Source organism: Chiroxiphia lanceolata, chromosome 4 (genome assembly GCF_009829145.1).
Source record: "Chiroxiphia lanceolata isolate bChiLan1 chromosome 4, bChiLan1.pri, whole genome shotgun sequence".
Taxonomy (NCBI): domain Eukaryota; kingdom Metazoa; phylum Chordata; class Aves; order Passeriformes; family Pipridae; genus Chiroxiphia; species Chiroxiphia lanceolata.
In genome coordinates, this window is record NC_045640.1 from 48,421,219 (window position 1) to 48,445,969 (window position 24,751).

The following is a 24,751-nucleotide window of genomic DNA, read 5'->3' on the forward strand; positions in this document are numbered from 1 at the left end:
TGCAATGGCTCCATAGACCCTTAGGCAATTCATTAGAGTTTTAGGATTGTATAAGCCTTGTAATTGTTCTGGTAAAACTAACAGAGAGCATTCCAAATTATTCTTTATTTGTTTAGTGATGAATATTATCAAGAGAAGATTGTTTTTATAAGAAAAATGCAAAAGAGAAGCCAAAATAAAGCTAAAAAGAAACAAGTTAATTTTGTCACGCATTTGTATATAAATACCAACAGTAATTTGAGCTAAATCTACGCAAATACTTCCTCTTTCAAGCCAAATTATATCCCAAGCCAAATTATATCCCAAGCAAACTGTTCCCAAACAATGCACAAGTCCTCAAGCGTTTTCGCTTAAAAAAAAATGAGTTCATGTAGCAATTCTCTAGGCACAAAGAGATGAGTAAAAACTAGGATTTTTTTTCTCCATTGTTTTTTCAGACCCTGCAAAAGTGTGTGTCCTGCTTAGCTCAACACTGAAATACATTTTGGTTCAGAGTATTTGATTTAGCTCTGTATGTTTCATGACTTTTGCTAGTTTGATTTAGAAACAGTGTTACACAATGCAGGTTTTCACATGGTTTATGATTTGCTGTGAAGCACTTATGATGCAATAAATACTGGTTGTATTGTTGGATAGAGGATTTAACAACTGAGAACATAAAACTGATGGAAATGGATGGATCAAATCTGGTTAATAAAAGTAGTAACTACATTTACAGACTGTAGCACAGCTAAAGCAAAAGTCAATGCAATATATACTCTATGTTTAGCTGATAATGGGAGCTTGGAGGGAAAGCAACAGGCTGGTTTATTTTCATTTTAAAACCAACAACTCTAGTGGTAGAAGCTGCTGATACTGTGATTTCCCTGCAGCTCTGCATGCTGTGAGCAGGTCTGCATGGTGCAGAGTGGCTGACCAAGGCTCTGGCTGCACTGCTTCTCTCAACAGTTGCTTTTAACTGCATCAACACTGACAACAGTTGGGAATGTCCCAGAAGAAAGGTTTGCACAGACACAGCTCAAGTGAATCAGGAGTCATGATTACAAGCACCCCTGACTTTTATCTCCTCTGCAAAGCCTCCACTTTCTCTTACATCCAAAGTCACAATAGGAGGATTTCCTACCTTACTGTAGGATATCCCATCAAACACAGAGGTGATTTCAGCTGGAGATGACACGTCAACCACAACTGGGTGGGAAGACAGCAAAGAGTCATCCTTCAGTACAGGAAGCACATCGTCAATTAAAACCTGTTCAAGCTGAGAAAGAAAAGACATTAGAATAGAAACAAAGACGGGAGTATATGCCTAACTTCTCAAATAGGTAGCTTGAACTGCAGCTTTTCTAGGGAGAGGCATTTGGAAATAGAATGAGATTTCATGCCCTCTAAAGAGGGACTTGCAAACTCCTGCTTTACATCTGAGTGGGAAGGGATAAAGTTTTTCCCTAGCTAAGATAAACCACCTTTTGCAAATCCTGTTTTCCTGTGTGTATCAACACAGGGAACACATACAACACAAACACACCCAACCCACTCTCCCTCCACTCCCAGTAAGCAAAAAAAGTAGGCTGTGTTACCAATTTCAGCAGTGTGACAATATTTGTGAAGCATTATGGGCTTCTCTTGCAAAAACAGAGCTAGGTAGGAAGGGAGGAGGAAAGAAGGAGGCAGGGTTCCCCATCCCAAAGCTTATAATTATTTTTAAAGTGATTTTCATTTTTTTTAATATTAGGTGGTCAGCAGTCAAAATACCTGTACTATCTAATAAATATTGACCAAAAAAGGCTAAATTTCAATTTAGTTTTCCTCTTCTAATACTCATGAGGATGATAACATTGAAATGTCTCTAGATCTTAAATTAATATGGTATCTAGATACAAAAAAGGGCTTTTAAATTTTAAACTCAGCAATAAAAATATTTCTCATGTAGTTAGGATAACAGATCCTCTACTTCAAAGTGTAAAAGTGACCCAGGAATGGCTTTTTTTCTCAGCCTCATATAACATGAATCACAAGAGATATTTATGAGGAGCAGCAAGGGGGGCAGGGAAAGCACCAAGTAGGCACTGCCTGCTTCTGAAGTCACTAGGCTAAGGGGATAGTAGATTACAACAACAGACCCAAGCTATGCAAAATCTTCCCTGCTTCCTTCCCCTGGCATATGGTGTATATTTCTTAGTAGCCAGAATCTCATTACACCTGGACACCTGGGGGAACTATGCATGCTGTGTGCCATCACATCTGTTTGGGAGGGGAGGAAGGAAAGAGCAAGAAGCCTCCCTTTATTCGCACACTTCTATCATTCCTCAGAATCTAATGCATGCTTAAGGCTACTCTCTTTGCAACCCCCTTAAAGTGTCTGGAGTTGGTTCTGCTGCACAGTGTGACTGTAGGCTATCCACTGTCACTACCTATTTTTGCACTGCAGAGAATAAAGATTGTCTGAGTTTGAGCATTTGACATGACACTTAAAGTGCTGGCAGAAGCTGAATGGGAGTCCGATATTTTCCTTGACAAGTAGCCCAAGCTGTGGAGACAGGCCCAGGTTCTCAACCCTGACCAGATCAGATAACAATCATAAGTCCCATGAAGAACTAAATCTCCTTCTTTCAGAGTTAAACCTTTAAACAATCTTGCAAAGTTGCTAAGGCTCCAGAATCCATCTAGGTGTTATTTGCCATAATCATAACTAAACACTTGACTCACTTATTAAAAAATAATTACTCTTCCCTGCAGACTAAAACTTTACTGAGTTTACTTTGACTAGGTAAGGGAAAAGGCTTAAACTGTTTTCTTTATGTTGCACTCCACTGTGTTAGTTTTCTACAAATACACTTTGTGTCTTCCTTAACCTTGTCTAATTTTTATTCCCTTCCGAAATACTCCTCCCAGTCCCGCCAATCCTCTACAAGACAGAAATAATTACCATTTGCCAACTCGGTTCTGATGCATTTGCTCCCAGGTACTCAAAATAACTGGCAAATCCTTCATTTAACCACAAGTCATCCCACCAGTCCATGGTTACGATATTTCCAAACCACTACAATTATAAACATAAAGATGTAGTGTTAGCTAAATATTAAATGTACATTTCAGTATCTCACATCTCTACACAGAATAGTCATTTGCTTACTTTTTTCCTGTTGCCAGATGAAAATTATCATAACTCTGGGACTTAAATAGGAATTAAGGCCTTGTGTTAAAACATCACTTTTATTATAAAATTGCATATTACTGGGAAGATTGCTAATGATTCATGTGCCACTGAAAATATTTTTAGTTTTTGCCTCTTGATTTGATGATTTGTGCTTGTAAGGATATGTTTTCAGACAGCCTTCACAGTATATAGTTGTCCCTATTTGCTTGCCCAAAAGAGACATCTGCACATGTAAATGAGTTCCTTTAAGATATTTCAAACAGATTTTCATAAGCTGGCTGACAGTCCAGGCCCAAGCATCTAACTTCCTGAGAAAAATTCCAAGGCAGTAGTCGTGGTATTTTAAAGCTCTAATGGGGATCTGTTTTAACATATTTTGCAAGCAAATTGTGAGCACACATAAAAGATCCTGAGATGGAGTTAATAACAGTATTTTCAAGATTAAAATAACATGACTACATATTTGAAACACTTTAAAAATTAATCATGTCCTAAAATGTACCTGATGAACGAGCTCATGGGCTATCACAGCAGCTACTCTCTGTTGGTTGGAAGAGGCTGACTCCTCAGGATCATACAGCAGGTTTGTTTCTCTGTATGTGATCAGCCCCCAGTTCTCCATAGCACCTGTCCCAAAATCTGGAATAGCTATTTTATCTGCATTGAAAGAAAGATAACATGATTACCACTGTATCCCTTAAGCCACTTAGCTCATCCTCTCTCTGTATTTACAGCCTGTGTTGCTTACCATTTCTGATTCTGGCTTACTACTATGGACTGCAGGCTACAGCCTGTGTTTCAGAAGCAAGGAACTGGCCTACAGCAGCTGATAGCAAGTGCTCTGACTCTGCTGAGATTCACAGAGCTGGGATCAGTTGCCCTAGCTGAGGATCTGTCCTGTGAGGTGATGCTATGCCAACTTCTGTGAACGTGTGCATCACACATTACTTAATTTTGGCTCCAGAAATTATACTAGTGTCTGGGGATGTGCTGCAGGCAGTAAACCTCCTAAAACTATTTGTAGCATAATGAGGTAGGACATTGTTTGTCACACTGTTGTATTAAAATTATTTATTGACATTTTAACTGAAGTAAATCCCTCATGTTGTGAACAGCATCTGTTTCTACGCCTGGTAATTTGTAGGGGTCACTCACTTATGGTCAGTAATCAATAGAGATTTAAATGAGAATTGCGGACTCAACTGGACTGGTATTTTCTTCTACAAATAATAACCACAGCCTTTCTATGTGGGTTGGTGAAAAAGTACATATGGATTTAAAACTGAATAGAATGAACAACTCTCACTCCACCATAAGAGAAGACAGGAATTACTTACTATAAATTAAACAACTCGATTACACAGTCAAAGCTGATAGTCTGGCAAGGGCTTCAGTGATAGTCGAAATGAGGATCACAAGGAGACTGGCAATGCCAGAAGCCATAAATCAATGTGAAACACAATATTTAAATAAAACATTATGCAGAAACATATTTGATTCATCAGTTTTGACCCAGATGACTTCTAATAATGAACAAATGACATGGTAAGTCAAGATTTGTGATCCAACAAATAGACACTGAAGAAAACAGTATAAAACCTACAAAGGTATCTTCTGATACTTCTGATACTGCTGACCTGGGGATACCAGTCCACCCTGTAGTGTAGACAGGCCCTTATACATACATTGCCTGGCAAAGTCATCAGGCTTTCATGGAAATGAAAGTTTGAATATGAAACATAGTCCCCATAATTACTGGGGACCAGTGTGTGAAAGAACAATATGTTGTACTGGTTTCCCTATTCAGTTGTCATTGAAATGCAAAAAGATATTTACAGTAAACTCATAATGTTTTGAAAGGAAGAGGTAAAAATCTTCTGTTAAAATAATATAGGTTAGCCTGATAGGTAGAAACACGAGTAGCCAATAAAAAGTTTGCATAGCACTATTACTTGTCTTTAAAGTTTTGGGTATTTTTTTCCCCATTACATTGCCTTGACTTGTTTGCAGTTAGTATTTTTCCATCCTTTTAAGTTCATGAACCTAACTAAATTATCTCTTTGAAGGTCTTAGGAAGGGGCATTTCCAAAATGCTGATTACATTCCCAACTTTATTAGTTCAAATTGCACACATCAGATACATAGTCCAGATATTCCAAGCTAAAGGATGCCCAAATGCACTACTTTCTCTCTGCTTATTTTGTAACCATGGGCAAAATTTGAGGGTGTGCCTGGTCTTGTTTATTTCTGGGTCTTTATTTAGCCTAGCAGTAGAAGCTACAAATTAAATGCTGGACCACATTCATCTTTCTAAGAAGTTGATACACACCCACTTTGCACTAAGGTTAATAAATAATATGACATACTTTCTGGCAGTTTACATCTTCACTTATCTCACAGCTGAGCTTTGTCCAGAAGTTCCCATGGAAGTGGTACATATTTTTATGAAATTTCTGGCTCTGTTTTAACTCATGATGTTCCTTTGCTGATGACACCACTGCTTGCCCTGTTTTTCCACAAGACACTTTAAAATAACCATGCCAAGACCAGTGCTTCGGTTCAGTAAACTGAGACCAACTCTCCCTTCGTGACATTTAGGAGCATCTTGAACTGCATTGCTACAGTTTTAAAATATCCTGACATAATATAAGCAGTTAGCAACCAAATGCTTTCATACTGTTTTCCACTAAAAGCACTGAGACCTGTAGGAGCAACATAATCATGACACTGAATTAACAGAATGAAAAATATAAATATTAATAATTACCTAGTTTTGGAAGGGAATAGCTCAAATTAAAGTACTCTTCAAGGAAGTCAAATACAACTTTTGTTACATTTGCTGCATATTGTGCCGTGTGTAGTTGCTGTGGCTGGGCATAAACTCTCAGCTGTAAAATAGAGACAATTAGAGCAGCTTTCAGTTAAAAGAAACCAGAAGGTGTCAACTGAAAAGGCATTTAGCGTACGTACCTATAACTCAGGAGGTTTTCTCTAAAAGACTGACCTGAACGCTGAATTCTGTTCCCTAACACGTTTATTCAACAGTTTTTCGAATGTTGTACGTAAGAGAGACCAAGCCAACATAATCTGTGCACACTTTCCACAGTATACCTAAATTGTAAAACTCTCAAGACTCATGTCCAGAAGCTCACAGTGGCCTAGCTTGGAGCAGGGCCTGGATGCATACCAACCCCTACTTCCCCAAGGGCTGGTTTTCTCCAGAAGGAAACCTGGGCAAGCACAGTAAAAAGGGATCCACTTTTTCTGAGCAGTTAATTCATCTTCACTGATCCCATTAGACCAATCTTTAGGAGCACATTTGTATTGAAATGTGTCTGAAGTCCATAACACCTTTTTTTCTTCAACTTCTTCCTATCTTTTCTACCTACTATCATCACAGTTTCCTCTTGGCCTTGTATATTTGAAGATCTCAAATCCTTTGAAGACAGTGTGTTTACCAGAGCTGCCACTCTTCCCAGATTCTGGCCCATGCAGGACCTTGGGCCATACAGCCCCCCAGTCATGGCTGTGGTACCCGTTGGGTTGCTGTGCCCCAGGAAAACACAGCCAAAAATCAGCTCTTTCTTTTCCTAACAGGCAAATCCAGGAAAACTGGCATGTTTGGTAGCCCTGTGTGTGATGAGTGACCATTTCTGTTCTCCTCTTGCATATCTGAATGCAAAAAAATGATGTGTTGTATGTTGACCTTTTTATCCCTGAGGCTTGGTGCCTGGGACCACTTTGGTTATTGCTGTCAAGCAATAGAAAACCTTAAACTCTGTAGAACTAGAGACCTTATGGCACCCATATCCCTGATGAGGAGGCCTACCTACAGCTTGAAAAAACCTTTCGGGATGTTACCTCCACATTTGCAAAACAAAGTTTGAATTCAGAATTAGGAATCTCTTGAGGATCTTTCCCTCAATCTCTTTGTCCCAAAGCTTACAGGAGCTCTAGGCTGTTCTCTTCACTGGTCCTAAATATTTCCACTGTGGAAAGTAAGAGATCTCTATATGGAGCGAAGTTTCTGGTTTTAGGAAAAACGATCCATCTCATTTTGCCAGCTCTGTGACTCTTATGAATGGGCCACATTCATCTGGCTATGTCGGTGTGGCTTGTTTACTCCTCAGTGCTGTCTTACAGCCAGCCATTTAGGGCCCAAGCTGAGCAAAGGAGCTGGTCTATTTTGAGAGCTCTCTTGGAGCCTGACTACACATTGATTTCAATACCATGAAATTACATTTCCTCCAATGAGAGGGGAGGATGGCAAAGCTGTCAGAAATAAAGCTGGAACGAAAAAAAACAAAACCAAAAAAAGCTTATGGGATTCAATTGGGAATCCATTCTAGGCAGGGGATTTCCCCCAGGGTCAGTTTGCAATTACAATCTGCAATTTCCACTTCTGTAAGCTCTTTACCCAATTTAGCAGTCTTCAGTCCCCTAGCTGATCCATATTAATGGTTTCCAAAACCTTCAGCATGCACTAGAACTGGCTCTGGGTTTATTTGTATAACCTCCTCTGTGATTTTCCAAACCAGACATTTGGTACCTGACAGGTAATCAGCTCAGGAGCACTGTTTCCAGCTGTAGGCACATTTCCCACCATTGATTCCATTAACATCTTCATTAGAGCTTTCAGAGTGAACAGCAGAGTTTTTAAATAATTTACCATTTAAATAATTTACCCTGAGCTGTATGTTCTTGCTGTTGTTTATGAAAGCAATTTAAGGATCACAATGATACTTTTTGTTGGACTTTTCTGTTGCTAGAAATTGACACTATGGAATTTTCTTTTCAGCTACTGGTGAATCTAAATTCCTCATTGTTCAGCTGGGCCTCAAAGTTCTTGGACACCTTGGAAAGGTGTCTAGGAAACCTTGGAAAGGTTAGAAGAATGACTTTCTAAATATCTAATTTAAAACTGTAAAGATAGTCTGGTTTTCCTAGCTAAAAGGTAATTTTTCTTGATAGAGCTTATGATTCCCTTTATTAAAAACAATCTTACACATGTACTTCTTATTGGTAAAACTATGTCCATGTTAAGAGAATGGAAACAGTTGTGATATTAACCTCACTTAAACCCCAAGTTTTCTAGTGCAGGCAAGTCCTTAGATATTGTTTAGTGAGCAACATTAATAAAATATGTAGTAACCGAGGCCTGAATTAGATGTTTCTTCAGGCAACCTCTGTACTGACATGAATACCCCTGCTTCTACACACACACACTTTAATTACCATGTTTCAGTGAGCACTCCCTTCTATTTAGAAAAGCTACAACCAGTTGGGAACATTGTGGGCTTTACTGTTTTGCTTGGGGAAAAAACCCAAATATTGACCTCAGAGCCGTACTCTGGAGCAGGGCATGGACAAGCAGAAAATAGTGTAAAACACTTCTTTGTTTTTTACCCTACCACATTATTTTCTGCACAAAAATCTGCTTCTTAAAATAACTAAACTCTAGAGAACATCTATTGAGGCCAAATAGTTAAAGTCCTGTCCCTGATAGTAAGTGGATCAGCTGTGTTGAAGAGCAACTGGTTAACAAAATTGTGTGACTGGGTAGCTTAAAAATGTGCTCATGTTTTGGAAATTATTCAGCCAAACAGCAGGGAAGTAAGCATATTACATCTCTATCTCAAACCAAGCTCCATTTGCTTGTTGAAGTGTAATTTAACCTTAGCTATTTGTCAAGAAATAATATAAGCCTACGGCATGATAGTAGTTATGGCACAGAGGATGGAGGCCTCAGCACAGCACTATGCCAGGAAGTCTTTGCTAAGAACTGAATCAGAACCTTGGAGATTTCTACAAGACAGATTTTCACATCAGTGGACAGCCTTAAGTAGGCAAGGATTTGCTGAGCTTTTTTGGATAGGGAAACTCAGGAAGAGCTAACTTGCTAGGTTAATGGTGGCCCGGCTGGGACTTTGTTATAGATTCCCTGTCCATTTGTGTCACTAACTCCAGAAAAGGAGGGAAGCACTGCTGGCTCAGGTGAATCACAAGACCACATTTTACATAAGGGGAAAGGAAGGGGAAGGAGCAATAGCATACAGCCCTGGGATCATCCTCTGTGTCAGATGAAGAAAAAATCTAATCCAATAACTAATTAACAGCAGGTTGAGCATCCCAGTCTAGGTTTAGGCTAAATGAGGAGTTTATGTTGAGGGGCAAATTATATTTAGGATTCCAGTTTGTGAATCAATGTAGTGTCTTGTTATTTCTTTATCTCTAATCAACTGTACCTTCAGATTTGAATCTAAGCAAGAACTGGATGGGACTGCCTACTGCATCTAAATAAAGGAGCTATTTTAACTTTATGGATTCAGATTCAAACCCATGCACTTCATTAGGGCACCTACCAAATATCTAGCTCTTTAGGCAGGCACTATCACTTCTATACTTATTTGTAAAGAGCTTACACTGGGCAGTTGCCTGCAGCAGCTGTTGTAAAATAAAGAATATTAAAGCCAACACATAATGGCACATAGCACTGTAGTCCTATGTCTCCATGGCTGTGATAATATCAAATGCATGGATTCATATCTTTTAACCCACAGAAAACTATAAGATATTTCTATCCATGGCCTGTGACTCTCCTGCACCCCTTGACTTGTACAATCCTTCAGACACTGAGCTTCAAGTCAGGGACAAGGTCAGAGAAATAGTGCTTCTTCCTCACCTGTGTGCCCATATGGGAGGTACTGACTGAGATCTCACAAAGATGGGAGACAGGGAAGGACTGCAAAACACTATATGTAGTTAAGGTCAGAGGGACCACTGTGAACACCTAATCTGATAAAACAGGCTGCATATAACGGGCTATGGGAAATGGAAAAATATGTTCCTGATTTTATAAATTGAGACTTTTTTTGTTTTAAATGCAAATCAAGGTGCATCTGTCACCTGAAGCATTGTTCAGGTTGCAGTAGGACTTACAGGTTTTCCACTACGGGATATTCTCTCTTCATAGGAAAACTGGTGCACTGCAAAGCATACCAAGTAAGTGCTCATGGGAACTGACTTCTCAAAAGTTGTTCGATTCCAGCCATCGCCGAGTTGTACAGTTTGCTGCAGAAATGGAAAAATAATCAGTTTGATTTTTGGGATTGCAAACACACGCAGAAGAGGGTACAATATTTGTATGAAGGCTGCAACTACGCAGGAATGATAAACCACCTCTTCAGGTTCACCGCTTCTGGCGTCTCATTGCTGAAGGCATGAGAACAGACATGGACTCTTCTGCAATACTACAATACATGAAATGGGACTTTGTTTTTCTGAACTAAGTAAGTTTACTTAATTGTAATTTTCATCAGAGATTTGAAATCATTCACATGCACAGGAATTTTTCCAGTGTATGCTACTGTGTTTTGTTCTTGCAATACTTGCATAAAATAACATCACTTTGGACAGATCAGAGAAGAGGAATTCTCTCCTCTCTTAAATATATGCATCATGGATGAGTCAGGCATTGTAGAGATGCTACTTGGGATAAAGACCAATGTCATGAATCTATCCTGAATTCATTCAGATACAAATGAACAGTGCTAACTGGTGAGTTGCTTCAGTTTACATAAAATGTAGTGCTTTCTTGATTTTCCCAAATGTCCTTAATTCTCAAATGAACCATATGACCAAACCTTCGTCCTGTTGTATGTGATTTATCCCATAAATATTTATTTCTGTTACTCATTTTGTACTATTGTCTGATAATCTTTTGTGCTTCTGACTGGATGACTAACTTAAAGAGGAAAAAAGCAAAAAGAATATAAAAGACATTAGCTTTCTAGAGATACAATACTTCATGAGATTTTTTTGTTATAAACACAATATAAATAAAGCTCAGACAGTGAATGTTACAGGTAATATGATTCCATGAGAAAAAACCCTTTTCACAGATATTCATAACCTGCTTTTGACAGAGATATTCACAGTCTACTTTTACATTATTTGACTTATCTTAATATCTTTTTTTCTTTCAACAAACTCAGGACTTAAGCAGAAAAAAATTTTTTAAAGAATCAAATCCAGTGAAAAATGCAAATGAAATGCACAAGTTTCAGTTTTACTGATCTGATTTTGCCATGCTGATTATATAGATCCACACCACGAAAACTGCTACAAGACACGCAACACACAACATGCCTTGCATTTATAAACTACTACATTTCCATCTGTTGAAAGGATGTTTCCCAAAGATCTTTCACTACCAAGACCAGAGCTACTCACCTTGTGAGCATATCAGATATAAAAGTGCCCCAGTATAATCCCTCAGTCAAACTTGAGTATGAACTCAGCATAATCTGCATTTTCTTTTCTGTACTTGTTTTTTAGTAAATTAATTAAGAAGCTGTAGCTATCCTTTAAAAAGCTTATTTTTGTATGTCCATTCTAGAGGCAAGGTCCACATGTCAAGGACAAGTAAATCTCAAAACCCACTAAATCTTCATACCATCTAGTCTTATGCCCTTACCTTCCTTGATGGTACCCTCCCTTATCTGAGGTCTGTGAGGAAAGGTACAGCACTCTTCTTTCATGTATTATTCATCAAAGTGCTTGGTCTCTTTTAGGTATCACAGAAATGTCTTTAATAACAATGGGTCAGATCTTTAAATTTGCAGAGGGTATGGAAGGCATCTGTACTAGAATGGTAATAGTTTTCTCCACTGCATTGCTAGGAGAAAAAGTTTAGGGGACTCTAAATAAAACAGTACACAGTAAAGCAGACCTTTGTTTTCTGGATGGGGGAGCAATTTGGGAAGATGAAAATGCCAAAAGCCTGGAGGCTTTTTTCTTTCTTTCTTTCTTTCATTTTTTTTTTTTTTAACTTGGCACTTTATCTCCCACTACAGAACATATTATTAGAAATTACACAATGGACTACACATTCAGTTGAACTATTCATTAGAAAGTCTCTCATCTGAAAACCATTCAGTCTTCTTCCAGAAAGCCCAGAGGTAGATAACTGATGTTGTTGAATTTCATACAAAACTTGGAATTTGACACACTTGGTCCAGAAATGGATTATTTATGAAATTATGGACATGATGGAATGACAAATGTCCACACCCATGAAATGACAGATGGGATTTCAGATCCTGTATTATTAAAAATAATAATCCTCGATTTCCTTGCTAGAAGGATTCTTTGCTATTAGATTGTGATCAGCAGACGCTTGCTTTGGACCTTATTTAGTTTTAGTGATTATTTTAGGCTTTCCACCTGGGAACAAGCTGTCTTCCAGAGTATTCCTTCTCAGAGTCCACCCAGTTTGGCTGAAGAACCTACCATTATCTATTTATAGTTACTAGAGGACACTCACCTAGAATATCTGAATACACGATCAGCTAGTTAAAGACAGGAAACACATTTCATTTCTGCTTTGGATTTGATTCTGTATTGACATGTTGTGTCCTGGCAGACCACCATGAGTCCTAACAACCAACTAGTCCTGTTCTATGGAATATTTATTAACCATTAGTTTTACAGTGTCCAGGTGGTAGAGTCTGTGAACACGCAAGGACTTTGCAATCCACACTACTACTCCAGTGGCTTTATAGAACCATTTCACTTAGGCAGCAGAGCTGGGAAATACATACCTGTACAGGCATGTTTGAAAGTACTTGATATGTATCTTGATGGATGATAGATATGTTGTAAGTTGCTTTTTTGTTTGGCTCGTCAAAGCAGGGAAACGACTTCCGTGCATCTGTTGGCTCATGATCAGTAGCTGCGATGCTCCTTAAACAAGCAACACATTGGCAAGCCTTCATTATAGAGCTTTGAAATCTTGTCTGTAATTTCTAGACATTTTTTTTAGCAATTTCACAAACTAAATTCAACTACAAGTATTTGTGTGTACTTGTCCATTCATAAAACCAAGTGACAGCAGAAATGCACAAGCTGACATCACATAGGCATGTGTAACATATAAATCAAAGTCTGTCATCAGCATCCTCTAGGTTTCAGAGCAAAAGCTAAAGCAAACTGCTTATCATCAAATATTTTTAGGAGCCAGGCAGTAAGATAGGCATGACCCCTCATGGATGGTAAAAATTTTGCTTATCCTCCTAATGAGCTTTTCCACTGATTTATGCACCTAAAATAAAATACTGATGATATCACCTGAAAGGAAATCAAGTCACTCCATGCATCATTTACCCACTACAGCATATCTTGGGATTGGAGTTTTGAACATATCCTGAGACACCACCTTGAAATTGTGTAAATGCCACTAAAATCTCATCCTGCCTATGTGTTTCTTTTCTTGCATTTACCACATACAGCTTTCTGTTGGTGCTGTTATGCTTCCCTGACTCCATTAGTGAAACTGCTGGAGAAAGCGTGGAAAGTTCAGGTGAATATCCTAGTATATAACTGATGCTATGCAAGCTGTATTGGGGGTTTAGAAAGCCATCTCAGTTGTGCAAAAACAGCTGGAAGTGCTGAACAACAGGGGTCACATAAAAACATAAGGTGAAGGTTGTGAACGTTTGTATCATGTGCTTGCTTCTTGCAGTGACATTGGGCTTTCCCATTAACGAACCATACAGTGGCAGGGCATATTCTCAAGTGATTGATGGTGAAAGGGATCACAGATGCTTCTTCAATTAATCTGGAATGTCGAGCATTTTCTGACAGCACTTCTACAGCTGCTCCAACTATATTAAGGTAGTTTTTCTTTCCAAAAAGTAATTAAAAGTGTACACCATAAATTACGAATCTGCAGCAATCCTACAAGCTCACTTGACAATCAATTTTTCAATGTTTCTGTTGCCCTTGGCATTTCCCTGTGACGGTTAAATACTAAACTGGTCATTAGGAACTTGTAGCAGCAAGAGTCATTTACCAATCTGACTGAGGTAATATGTCTGGGTTCTCTCCATTCATGTTCTTTGGAATAGTAACTCAAAAGTTCATGGCCAGAAAGCATAATGAACATTCACCTTAACATAATTTCAGACTCAATAGAGTTTCTTTTTCTTGCATTGTTTGCTGTCACTCTCTATTTTTGTAGGATTTGAAAGCTATTTCACAATTAAATTAACTCCAAGCCTCCAGGGCAATGCTTCACAGCTATTGCTTAAAAAATCTGCTATATATTTTGACACATTTATGTCTTGTTCCTACAGACTGATAACACTGTGATATCTCTGTTGATTTATGAGATGATAATCCATCTATCCTCCTATGCTTGTAGAGGCACACAGACATTACGAGTGCAAAACCTTAGCACTACCATTCCTATAGGCTAGACAATGACAGCTCCAGACTAGGGCATGCATAAAAGTGGCATCAGAAACTCAAAATGTAATTTCCTTTCAAGCTTCATAATGTAGTTTTTAGCTAAGATTTTCTTCAGTCTTTGGTGGCTTCTGCTCTTCTACTTGCTGTTGATGTCCAGATCTTTAAATGTGAACTAGAGGTGACAGTTGTAAATCATACCTAATAAGAAGTGAAAATGTGACTGAGACTGCATCCAGCTGTTCTCAAAACAAAATAGTGATGCATTTAAGAACCATGATGGATTTTCCTCCCCCCCCCCAAGTACATGGCATTAGTGAAAAACCCCTCTTCCCCTTAAGCCATTTAAAGCATTTTTCTCTTAGTCTTTCCTAAAATTCAGATTCATTGCTTCTTTTGAGGAAACTTTCTCCTTGAGGAAGAAAACTAGGAGTGTTACTTCCATACACTAAAGAAAATTGTCTTTCACTGTTTAACAAAATCCTAAATGCAAGTGTCCCTGTTAGCCATATGCCAAACCTCTTGTTCTTTTCTTATAGAAAACAGAAAGAATTCCTATAAAAGGGAAGCCATACCTTATCACTAATAGCCGTGCAAAATCCAAGCCAGCTGCTGTGACATTTGTATTATTTGTAATGTTAAGGAGAAAATACAAGAGGGCTCTAGCACATTTCTTGTGAGAAATTAGTGAGTTGAAATAACCCATTACACAAGGCCTCTTCTTACACTTCTTTCCCTAATATCTGAAAATAACACAGTTGTAATGTAGTTATACTCACTCCATCATGCAAAATAAGGAAGAACTGTTATTCACTTTTCATCAATGGGGAAATGGAATGCATGAGGAATAGTTTCACCAAAGGACTTGTGTGCTTACTGCTGGATTCAGGAACCTGCAGGATGATCTAGGCAGGTCTATGTTCAAAACCTACATTCTCAAAGTTTCTGCTTTCCTGTTCCCTATCTGCATGAGCACACCAATTTAAATAGTTGTGTTCCAAAGTATCTCAAGATCTGCTTTAGGGCATATCCAAAAGCACCTTTGTCCTGATGGGAATTGTGTGATCTGTCTTAACAGGATTCCCAAATGAGGTGTTCTTCTCCCTAAGCCTCTCAAGGATCCCAGACTTATAGGCATGTTCAGCACATGTCTACCTGTTTTCCACAAAATGTCATGGGAGATTTGAATCTAAGCAACAGCAGAGCCTGGATATGTGCCCAGTTTGTAAACAAAAGGCGTTATAGAAATGTTTTGGCAAACCTCTGCCTTCACAGATAGACAGCTGGGGAGCAGCTCAGTTCTGGGACCTGACTTTCCAGTTGTTATTAATTCTCTCAAAAGGTCCTGTTGCTTCTAACACTGCACAGAAGGGAAGGTTGAGTAGGTTAATTACATGTTGGATTGCATTTTCACCTCAGCCCTCTTCAATTTAACACTCCCTATTAATAGACTTGGTCATTGTTCTTATCTAGTCTGATTTGTATTTACTTGCAATGTGATAAGAATGGAACTATTTGGGTCGAAATTTTCCAAGAGTGATGTCTACCTCAGGCAAAGACAAAAAAGCCAATTCCAGTCAGCATTGCTTTGAATGGAAAGCCAGGGGAAAATGTAGTTTTACTAAATAATAAAACCCTTCTCTTGCCATCCTTTCTCACTCCATCCTATCACCTCCCCTCGTCCCACAGAACAGGAGCTTGGCTGGTGGTTGTTTTAATTTCAAAGCCATACTTATCACTATGATGTACATCACCTATTCCACCCCCACAAACAATCTGCCCAAACTCAACCACATGCAAAATATTTCAGAAGTCACCATTCACTCGTTCTTATTAAAGCCCTTCTCAAGCCTAACAAACAAACTCACATGCTCAAGTTCCTTTCTGTATTGAGAGTTTTCAGACTGCTGGCTAGGATCATCCCTGCGACTGTAGCTTCCAGCCAAGAAGTAGGAACAGTCAAAGTGAGCTCACATTTCATATTTTCTTTAGCTTTTGAAGTTCCCCTTTTCCCCTGACGTCAGATGCTTGGCCCTTGTCTACCTCTACTGTCTGGATTTGAGGGAAAGGCACTCACCTCTCCTGCTCTGCAACTGAGGAGACCTGTATTCTGGTCCAGCTGTTCTGGTGTTGTGACAGGTCTGGAGCTATTACTTTAATATCTAGGTATCCTTCACCAATAAAAAGGAAGTAACACACCTCAACTCAGAAGTATCATAAGAGGTTGCACTTTAAAACTGTTGTGGAGATGTCAGATACTCAAAGTATAAAATCAAAGCACCTTTCAAGTAAGAGCAATGCTGAGGTCAGAGATGGAGGAAAACAAGGGGGAAAGAGCCGTCTGGTGTTCGAGCTGTTCACTACACAGATTCTTCGCAGATCAGATAACTGTGTTTAACTAGGAAAAATCAATGCTTGCTTTATCCTCTGCCTCTTGGATTTGCTGGTGTCAGTACCAGTCACTGCTGCTACTCCTGACATTGTCTGTCAGCGGTTGAATGGAACTGATGTGACTCTCACTCATGACACCATTGTCCCAGGAGGGCAAACAAGTGACATGACAACACATCAGTGCTTGTCTTCATGTTCCTGCTACAGGGCCTTGTAAAAGTCTAGCTAAATTTATCTTTTGGCTGTAAAGGCTGGAATGAGTCACTTCAGAAATGTAAATATTGGAAAATGAATGAGTGTCCTCTCCATACATTAACTGTGAAGAAAAGCCTTTGAACGGTGGGCAATGGCTTTTTCAAGCTTTCACTGTAGTGCAAATCTGGCAAATGGAATGGGTTAGCTGAACGGGTAGAGGCTTTGTAATCTTTCAATAACTATTGATATATTAATAAGGAAGAGATGGAGCACAAAAAACCCAAGTCAAATATAACCTTAATTGTTTGGATTTTCCTATATAATTTAAACCATCTGCAGGAGGGACAGAGAAGTTCTGGTTTGAATATTCCTCAGGCTTACAATATCAAGGAGGCATCATATCAGGAAACGTATCAGAAGAGTATTTTACACCATAACTGTTACCTTGGGGAGTGACAGGAAGAGGGTGGTAATAGTTGTATGCTATTTATTGTACTACAGAGATAAAAACAGGCCTCAATCCTTTCAGCTCTCCAACAGAGCAATTCATAAAGTTCAAAGGTAATCTGGGACCAGTAGAATTTGAAAAGGTTTTTCAGAAAAATAATAACAAACCCTCGTCTCTCCAGCCCAGATTCACTAGTCAGCAGCCAAAGCGTTTTGAATACAGGATCTTCCTTAGGGGAATGAGAAAACTAAAGAACAGCTGAGAAATGTCAGCAAGTTGGTGAGAAGCAAGACTGAAAAGCTGAAACAAAAATAGAGCAGGCCTGAACAAGTAGAAATAAAGAAAGTTTAATAAATAAAAGAAAAACTGCTTTACTTGATCTCTTCGTTCTCAGTATAGGTGGTCCTATAAAACCCAACCAGCGAACCATTCAGCCAGCCTTGAAACTTCAGGGTGAGCACATAGGGATCACTTTGATCAGTGACAGAGAGCTCTGCTGCTGCCTTCATCACTATGTATTCCTGTGGGTCGTACGCAAAGCAATCATTCAGAGCAATCTGCTGTCCTGAAGATTTCTGGAGTGTGGGCATTTCTGTAATCTTGGTCTCTCGCAGGTGAAGCCACAGGGAGCTGGTAGGTTTTTCCAAAATAATAGAAATATTGACTGTCCCACTGTAAATGTCTGCCTCCATTTCAGGCTTGATTTCCAGATCATAGTGGACAGGCTTGACATAAGTGGGGAGCCTAAATTCTCTCCACTCTCCAGTCTCATCTCTGGAAGGACAGGGACCCAAATCCACCGGGGGAAGAGGCTGATCTGTTGTTGGTTGATCTGTTGTTGGTTGATCTGTTCCCTCTGGAGTTTTCTGAGATTTAGGTCTGCTCAGTCCCACACCAAGCCCCACGGCAAGACCTACAATAACCACAACACCACAGATGATAGCCACATGCTTTGTCTTCATGCAGTACCTCTTGGACTTCTCATCCTCAAAATCCATGCCCTCCATCTCTGCTCCTGGGTCCGCTTTCAGAGCAAAACATTAACTACAAAAAAGGTTATTAGTCACTCCACTTGCATTCAGTAAACTCAGCAGTCTTGGTTTGTATTTTAATTGTGTAGCTATAGCTGTTCTCTGCCTGTCTCCCGCACCTCGCTTTCCACGAGACACTCAATTAATTAAAGACAACATGCTCTTGGAGGAAATGTTAGTGATCAAAAGAAGTGCAGCTGGGTTGAGAGAAGGAGGGAACTGACACAGAAGAACATTGTTCCTGCCGTGCTACCCTTATAAGCAGTGCAACCCCACCCCCAGCCCCTCCTGTTCTGGCCTGAGTTAAATATAAAACAGTGCTATGTTAATCAGCAGTCAGGACATGATCAGATGCCAAAGCTCTGTCAGCAGCTTTCAGAAAGAGTTTGCAGATAGAGGTGTAACTGCTCCAAATCCTCAACCTTCACCACTACCTCTTCCTTTTTTTTCTCTGCTATGTCTTGTTTAGGTTTTTGAGGTTTGGGCTGGGGTTTTTTTCCCTCTTATTAATAAAGATTTCCTTGAACTTCCACCCTATATGTTGTGAAATGACATCTTCAAACTCTCAAAAATCCAGCAAAAATCACATACATCTTTCAATTGTTTCCCCTCTTTTCTAGGCTCATTTACCTTTGCCAAGTAATTCAAGGCAGTCAAAGACAGATGAATGTGCAGTGGAATAATAAATTTTGATCACTGACTTCAAATTTTAAAAGATGTCTAATTCCTCTTCCCCTCATAGGGCCAGTTTTCCAGGAGATTGATCATAACCATGCATGCAAGCTGGTAGCCTCAGATAGCATTGCTTTGTGGGTCAGCACAATTACAGTGCTGCCTGTGAACCCTTGCTGTGAGGGACACTTCTAAATATGCTATTATATGATTTGAGCACTGAGGATCTAATTTAGTGTTTATTGCTTGTCATCACAATGTGGCACTTCATTGAAACAAATTAAGTGAATAGAGCCTGATTCTGCTCGAGGGAACTTATTGTAAGTAAGGCCTTACTAAGCCTGCAAGTAAGATGTTGCTAATGCAGTGTGAAACTGAGCACAGCAGTAGTCTTGGCCTTGTTGTTACTGTGCTAAAGGAAGATAGTATAGAATATAAACCTTAATCTCTGGATCTCTCAACTCTTTTACTCCACTTATATAGCCCACTTGAGTAGACTTTTAATCAGGTACATCAGTTTGGCTTCACGCCTCCTGTTTTGGTTTATAAGGAGACAGATTATTATCACCCTTTACATTAGTTACAACTCTGACTAATTAGTCTTGACTTTTTTTTTTTTTTTTGAGATGGATAAAGTTTCACCTGGATGGATTAATTTAGGCCTTAGAATTAGTTAACGTATACTCCGAGTGAGATGCACTGAATTGGGGAAGGAACTTTTCTAGAAAAGACTTCACCCAGTCTGTTTAGAAATGGATCTACTCATAAGTCTCACTTTGAAATATTGTCAGCCACCACAGGGAACTTAAGTCACCCAGTTTGCATCAGCATTCTTCTAGCACACTGCTATTTATATAGCATCTTGTTTTAAAGGCAAGGATTTCCTACAGGAACTGAGAAAAGAAAAGTTTTGGAGTTTTTTTGCAGAGCATCAAGTTAACTCTTACTCAGATATTTTCAAAAGTGAGAAACTAATGTAAAAAAAAATCAAGCAGAAAGCTAAAAATCTGTTTCACATTACGTCCGTTTTTATTGTTTCCCATTTCTCTGCTGTGATCGAAACTAGATATGACATGGGAAACCAGTGCCCTTTAATGGATTGGGTAAGAATTCAACTTCTAGCAACAGAGCCAGCACTGAAAATCATGGTCTTAACATTAAAAACCACTTCATCTTTTCTTTTGTTCTGATTGGACAGGACAAGGAAAAAGAGCTACAATAGATTTTAAATAGGACATCTTTAGCCAGCACAGACCATAAGTGATGAAACAGTAAATATGTCTTGATTTCAGACATGCTTTTTGCATCATTTCCATTTGCACTCTTCTTAGCCATGAGCTTTTCTGTTACGTTTTTAATCTGAAGATGAAAAATGCTGTTTGAGCTGAGAGACTGAAGAGCAGGTTATTTACTGTAGTTTTGAAAAGAATTGCAGATTTTTTCACTGGTAACAATTACTTCCTTCAGGAAGATCTAGAAAACATATGTAGATGAGCTGGTCCTAAAAGCAAATATCTATGTATTTCTCATCCTAAGCCTTGAAAACAACACTAGCAGAAAAATCCATTACAAAGCGTCAGTCAAGGGAGTAGTGTACACAAGCTCTAGCATTGATCTCTGTATAACCGAAGTTCAAACCTAGTTGCAGCCAAAACTAGATATATTTCTAACAGTGGTAGCTATGAGCAGACTTACTTCTCCCAAATCAGAAATGTGCTTTGTTGCTAGCTGACACTAATGGAGTCAGTGCTAAGCAGTGCTAAGAAGCAGCCCAGCTGCCAATGACCCAATATAGATGTCCAAGGGCAAGCAGGCATCAAACTGTTACTTCCTCTACACAGGAGCAATGAAGGAGGGCAGAGCTCCCAAACGCAATGCCAGTGTTCTCTCTGCTTGGCCCTCTCCAGGTAGAAAGGGGCAGGGAACAGGATCTACCTCTCCAGAGAAGACAGCACCACGGCCTTCATCAACAAGATATAGATACTTTGTTTCCCTTTCCCCTCAAGGATAAGATGATGAATCTCCAGAAGGAAGGGAAACGGAAGAAAGCCCACCCCAAGCTGCTCCAGCACAAACCACAACCGTGACTGCAGGCAAGCGCTGGCCAAGCTTGGACAGGTTTAGATTGCTTTAGTTTGATTTCTAGAAAACTGAAAAGAGATTTAAACACTCCTAGCAGTCACCCGGCCAATGCTAACACCTGATGTTATTTGTTTGGTGTTGATTTTTCACTGAAGCAAATTTCATCTGAAGTTAGGATTTAGTTTTCAGTCTGCACCAGAGTTACCATACTGGCTTAACCCTTCCCCTTCGGCTAACTAAAAAGGAGGGGGGGGTGGAGTCACCCTGCTCTGTCATGACATTGCTGGTGGGGACATGTACATGCCTGTAGAAGCAATACAGGTATCCTTTCAGATAACAACCAGGAGTGTAATGAATCCTGATTTTTATTCACAAATTGTCAGTCATTCATTTCTGATATAATTTCCAACTCTGATATAATTCCAACTTTAAGTATGCAAAACGGAATAAAATTTCTGCAGCCAGGATCAACATTAGCAAAGGCCTGCTCTAGCCATGCAGGAAGATGTCATATACTCCCAGGATATCCTTAATTGAAGATGACAATGAGAAAAGAGCTGCTCTGGAAAGCATCAAAGACATGAAAATAAATGAAGTATATTAAAAAAAAAAAGAGAGAGAGAAGAAAAGAAAAAACTCTGCTGCAACTCATAACAAATGAAACTCCTATGAGCCAAGTCATCTTTGGAATAACATGAAACGCTTACCAAACTTATGCCAAGGAGGTCTTTGTCTCACTGTGTCCAGGGACTTTAAGGCAACATGAGGGCAGCAGAATCTGAGGACATCTGATTCCCTTCAACTCTCTGAGCTGCCCTTGCAACAAGACCTAGGGATAATAAATGGATCCCCTCTGCCTCCATCAGAAGGAATTTGTCTCTCTTTATGCTAAAATAATACTCCTTGCTAGATTTTTTATTGCAAGAAATAAAAAAAAGAAGGCATGAAGCAATCTCTTGTAGTGACTGCTTTCTGGCAGAGCTGCACTTGCAGATTTCTCCCTTGTGGCTCCCTAAAAAAAAAAAATCTTTAGGACATTAATTTGAGAAACAGGAAACCGGTTAGGGTGTTGTTCCACCAGGTCACAAAAGAACAGTGTCAGAACAAATTCCCTTGTCCAGTGTTTTCCTATGTCTGTAATGACTGATCTTGTCTCCATCTTTTGGCTTTGATCATCCTCTAGGAATCATTAATCCCCTGGAGTTCACAAGTCTTAGTAATTACTGGCTTGCAGTGGTACTTGTTCTGCTCACAATCTTTTCTATGACAGTTTTTATCTCCAAAAGAAGTTCTTTTGGGTTTGTCTTGTTTGGAAGTGCAAATGTTTTGAACCGATTTGAGAAAGACAGTCAGAACTTCTTCAGTCATAATTGTTTACCCATTTAGATCTTTAAAATCTGGACTCAGCTGTGGGATACCATTGGTTGCAGTGCCCTGGGAGGACTGTGTTATTTCCTGCTGCAGACTGACAAGCTCCGTCTGTAACACACTAGTTGAAGTGCAGTGCAGTCCCACCACTTATTGTGGGTTCTGCTGTGTTCCCCCAGCAGGTCAATGCTAGATGTTTTATTTATCACTAGGGTCGAGGCTGAAGGGAGTTACCTCAAAGCCTGTTCTCAAAGAAGTATTGTGAGTTACCTGTAGTAGAGGCATTATTTCTTTCCTTTCTTTTTTTCCTGTTTCAAGTTCCTGGATGTAGATTCTGTACTTTGAAATGTGAATGTCATCTCTTATACTATTTATGTAAACAAAGTAAGACAAACTGTATTCATTTGTTTTACTGTATTATATCATGTCCATGATATATCATATATCATATCAAATGAACTCTTATAATAAAATCATAGAATGGTTTGAGTTGGAAGGGACCTTAAGGATAATCTAGTCACAACCCTCTTGTTATGATCAGGGACATAACAGACCAGGTTGCTCAAAGGCCCTTACAACCTGGCCTTGAACAGTTCCAGGGATAGGGCATGTCTTACCACCCTCATAGTGAAGAACTTCTTCTTAACATCTAATCTAAACCTATCCTGTCAATTTAAAACCATTACCACTTGCCCTATCCCTACAGGTCCTTGTAAGAAGTTCCTTTGCAGCTTAATTATGATAATATGGTTTGATGTGATATCATATCATATCATATCATATCAATCATATCATATCATTTCATCTTCCACTGCAGTGCTATCAAGATACTTGTGTTCTTTCATTCTAATCATTAACCTTTAATAAAAAACCAGAATAGTCTGAATCCTGGTGAATAGAGTTCCAACTTTCCAGCTCTATCATGCTTTATTATTTTTATGTTTTTATATCCTTTTTCTTGTCAACAGAGGTCATTAAAATGGTTACAGTTTATGGCTCTGCACTCTTGAGCTTCCAGTGTGAAATTTCCCTTTTGTCTTTAAAAACATGCCTGAGGAGAGTTCTACTGTATTGACCAAATACAATCTTACTTATACAGACACTTCTTTCAAACTCACTCAGCATAAATCTTATTTAACAACTTCCTCAATGAAAGTGAGAAAAGCAACAAGCTCTTAGAGTGTAACTTCCAGGATATGTTGGAACACCAGCTGGCCCACAGGAAAACCAAACACTGCAGTTTAGAAATTCCACACGAAATTCCTTGGTGAACTTTTGGAGGCATTTTATCCTCTTAAAATGAAAAAACTTGCTTTCCACTCTCTTCACTTTGTTTTGTGAGCGAGGATGATATCTTGCAAGACCTCCTCTCTCCACTTGCAACTCAGGGCACAACTTTTAATCTACCTGATATGAGTTGCAGTTCCCTGAGGTGCCACCTCTGCCCTCGAGCACCGCTGTGTCGTTTGGTATGCAGTTATATTGATCCATTTCTATGTCTAGATAGCAGAGCACAAGAAGAAAGGCATTTTGATGGAGGAGAGGTGTAAAATTTCCTTCCTACCTTAACTAGCGCCCGTCTGAAACTTAACTTTCAGGGCAGGCTTATTAGTATTTGCTTTCTGCTTTAGAAGCAGGGGGAAGTTCAGAAGCCAAGCGAGTGAAAATTAGTCAGTCCAGTAATGGTGTCTGCTCAACATGCAGCAGATAGTACTAAATCCAAGCATGATACTACCTTCATTGAGCAGGTAATGGAGATTACCGTGGAAAACTATTTTCAGTTGATGTTTTCACTTACAGTAAAATTTGGGTTTCTCATACTACTCAAAAAGATGCAGTGGAAATAAAAAGGTCATCAAACTAACTGGCAAGGCAAACAATGGTAGGATCAATCATCCTTTTAATCACTAAAAGAGATTAAGATACTGGATCTTGCACTCTTAAAACTGTGTGTACTGGGAGCAATGTCACAGGAGTCAATAGTAAAGTGCTTGAGAATCTGAAAAAAGAGCAATAGCATATGATAAAAACAGAGTAAAAATAATGATTAGTTTAGGTTAAGATAGTTTGCCTATGTCATAATGTAATATCAAGGAAACTCATCGGACTTTCAAAGGCAGTAAATTTGGCACAGTTTCACATATATTTCATTCATTGTGA

The 24,751-nt window shown here is 39.1% G+C and overlaps 1 protein-coding gene across 1 annotated transcript in view; it reads right to left on the reverse strand.

Moving 5' to 3' along the window:
- ENPEP (glutamyl aminopeptidase) overlaps nt 1-18,683 on the reverse strand; it is a 34,430-nt gene extending 15,747 nt beyond the window's left edge. Inside the window, exons 1-7 of the mRNA XM_032687008.1 lie at nt 17,814-18,683; nt 12,760-12,901; nt 10,097-10,228; nt 5,925-6,045; nt 3,660-3,814; nt 2,927-3,040; nt 1,124-1,258 (exon numbers count right to left, since the gene is read on the reverse strand). Coding sequence (XP_032542899.1) covers nt 1,124-1,258; nt 2,927-3,040; nt 3,660-3,814; nt 5,925-6,045; nt 10,097-10,228; nt 12,760-12,901; nt 17,814-18,445 — 1,431 coding nt within the window. The 5' untranslated portion in view covers nt 18,446-18,683. The remainder of the gene's footprint in view (nt 1-1,123; nt 1,259-2,926; nt 3,041-3,659; nt 3,815-5,924; nt 6,046-10,096; nt 10,229-12,759; nt 12,902-17,813) is intronic.
- Between the last annotated feature and the right edge of the window lie 6,068 nt (nt 18,684-24,751).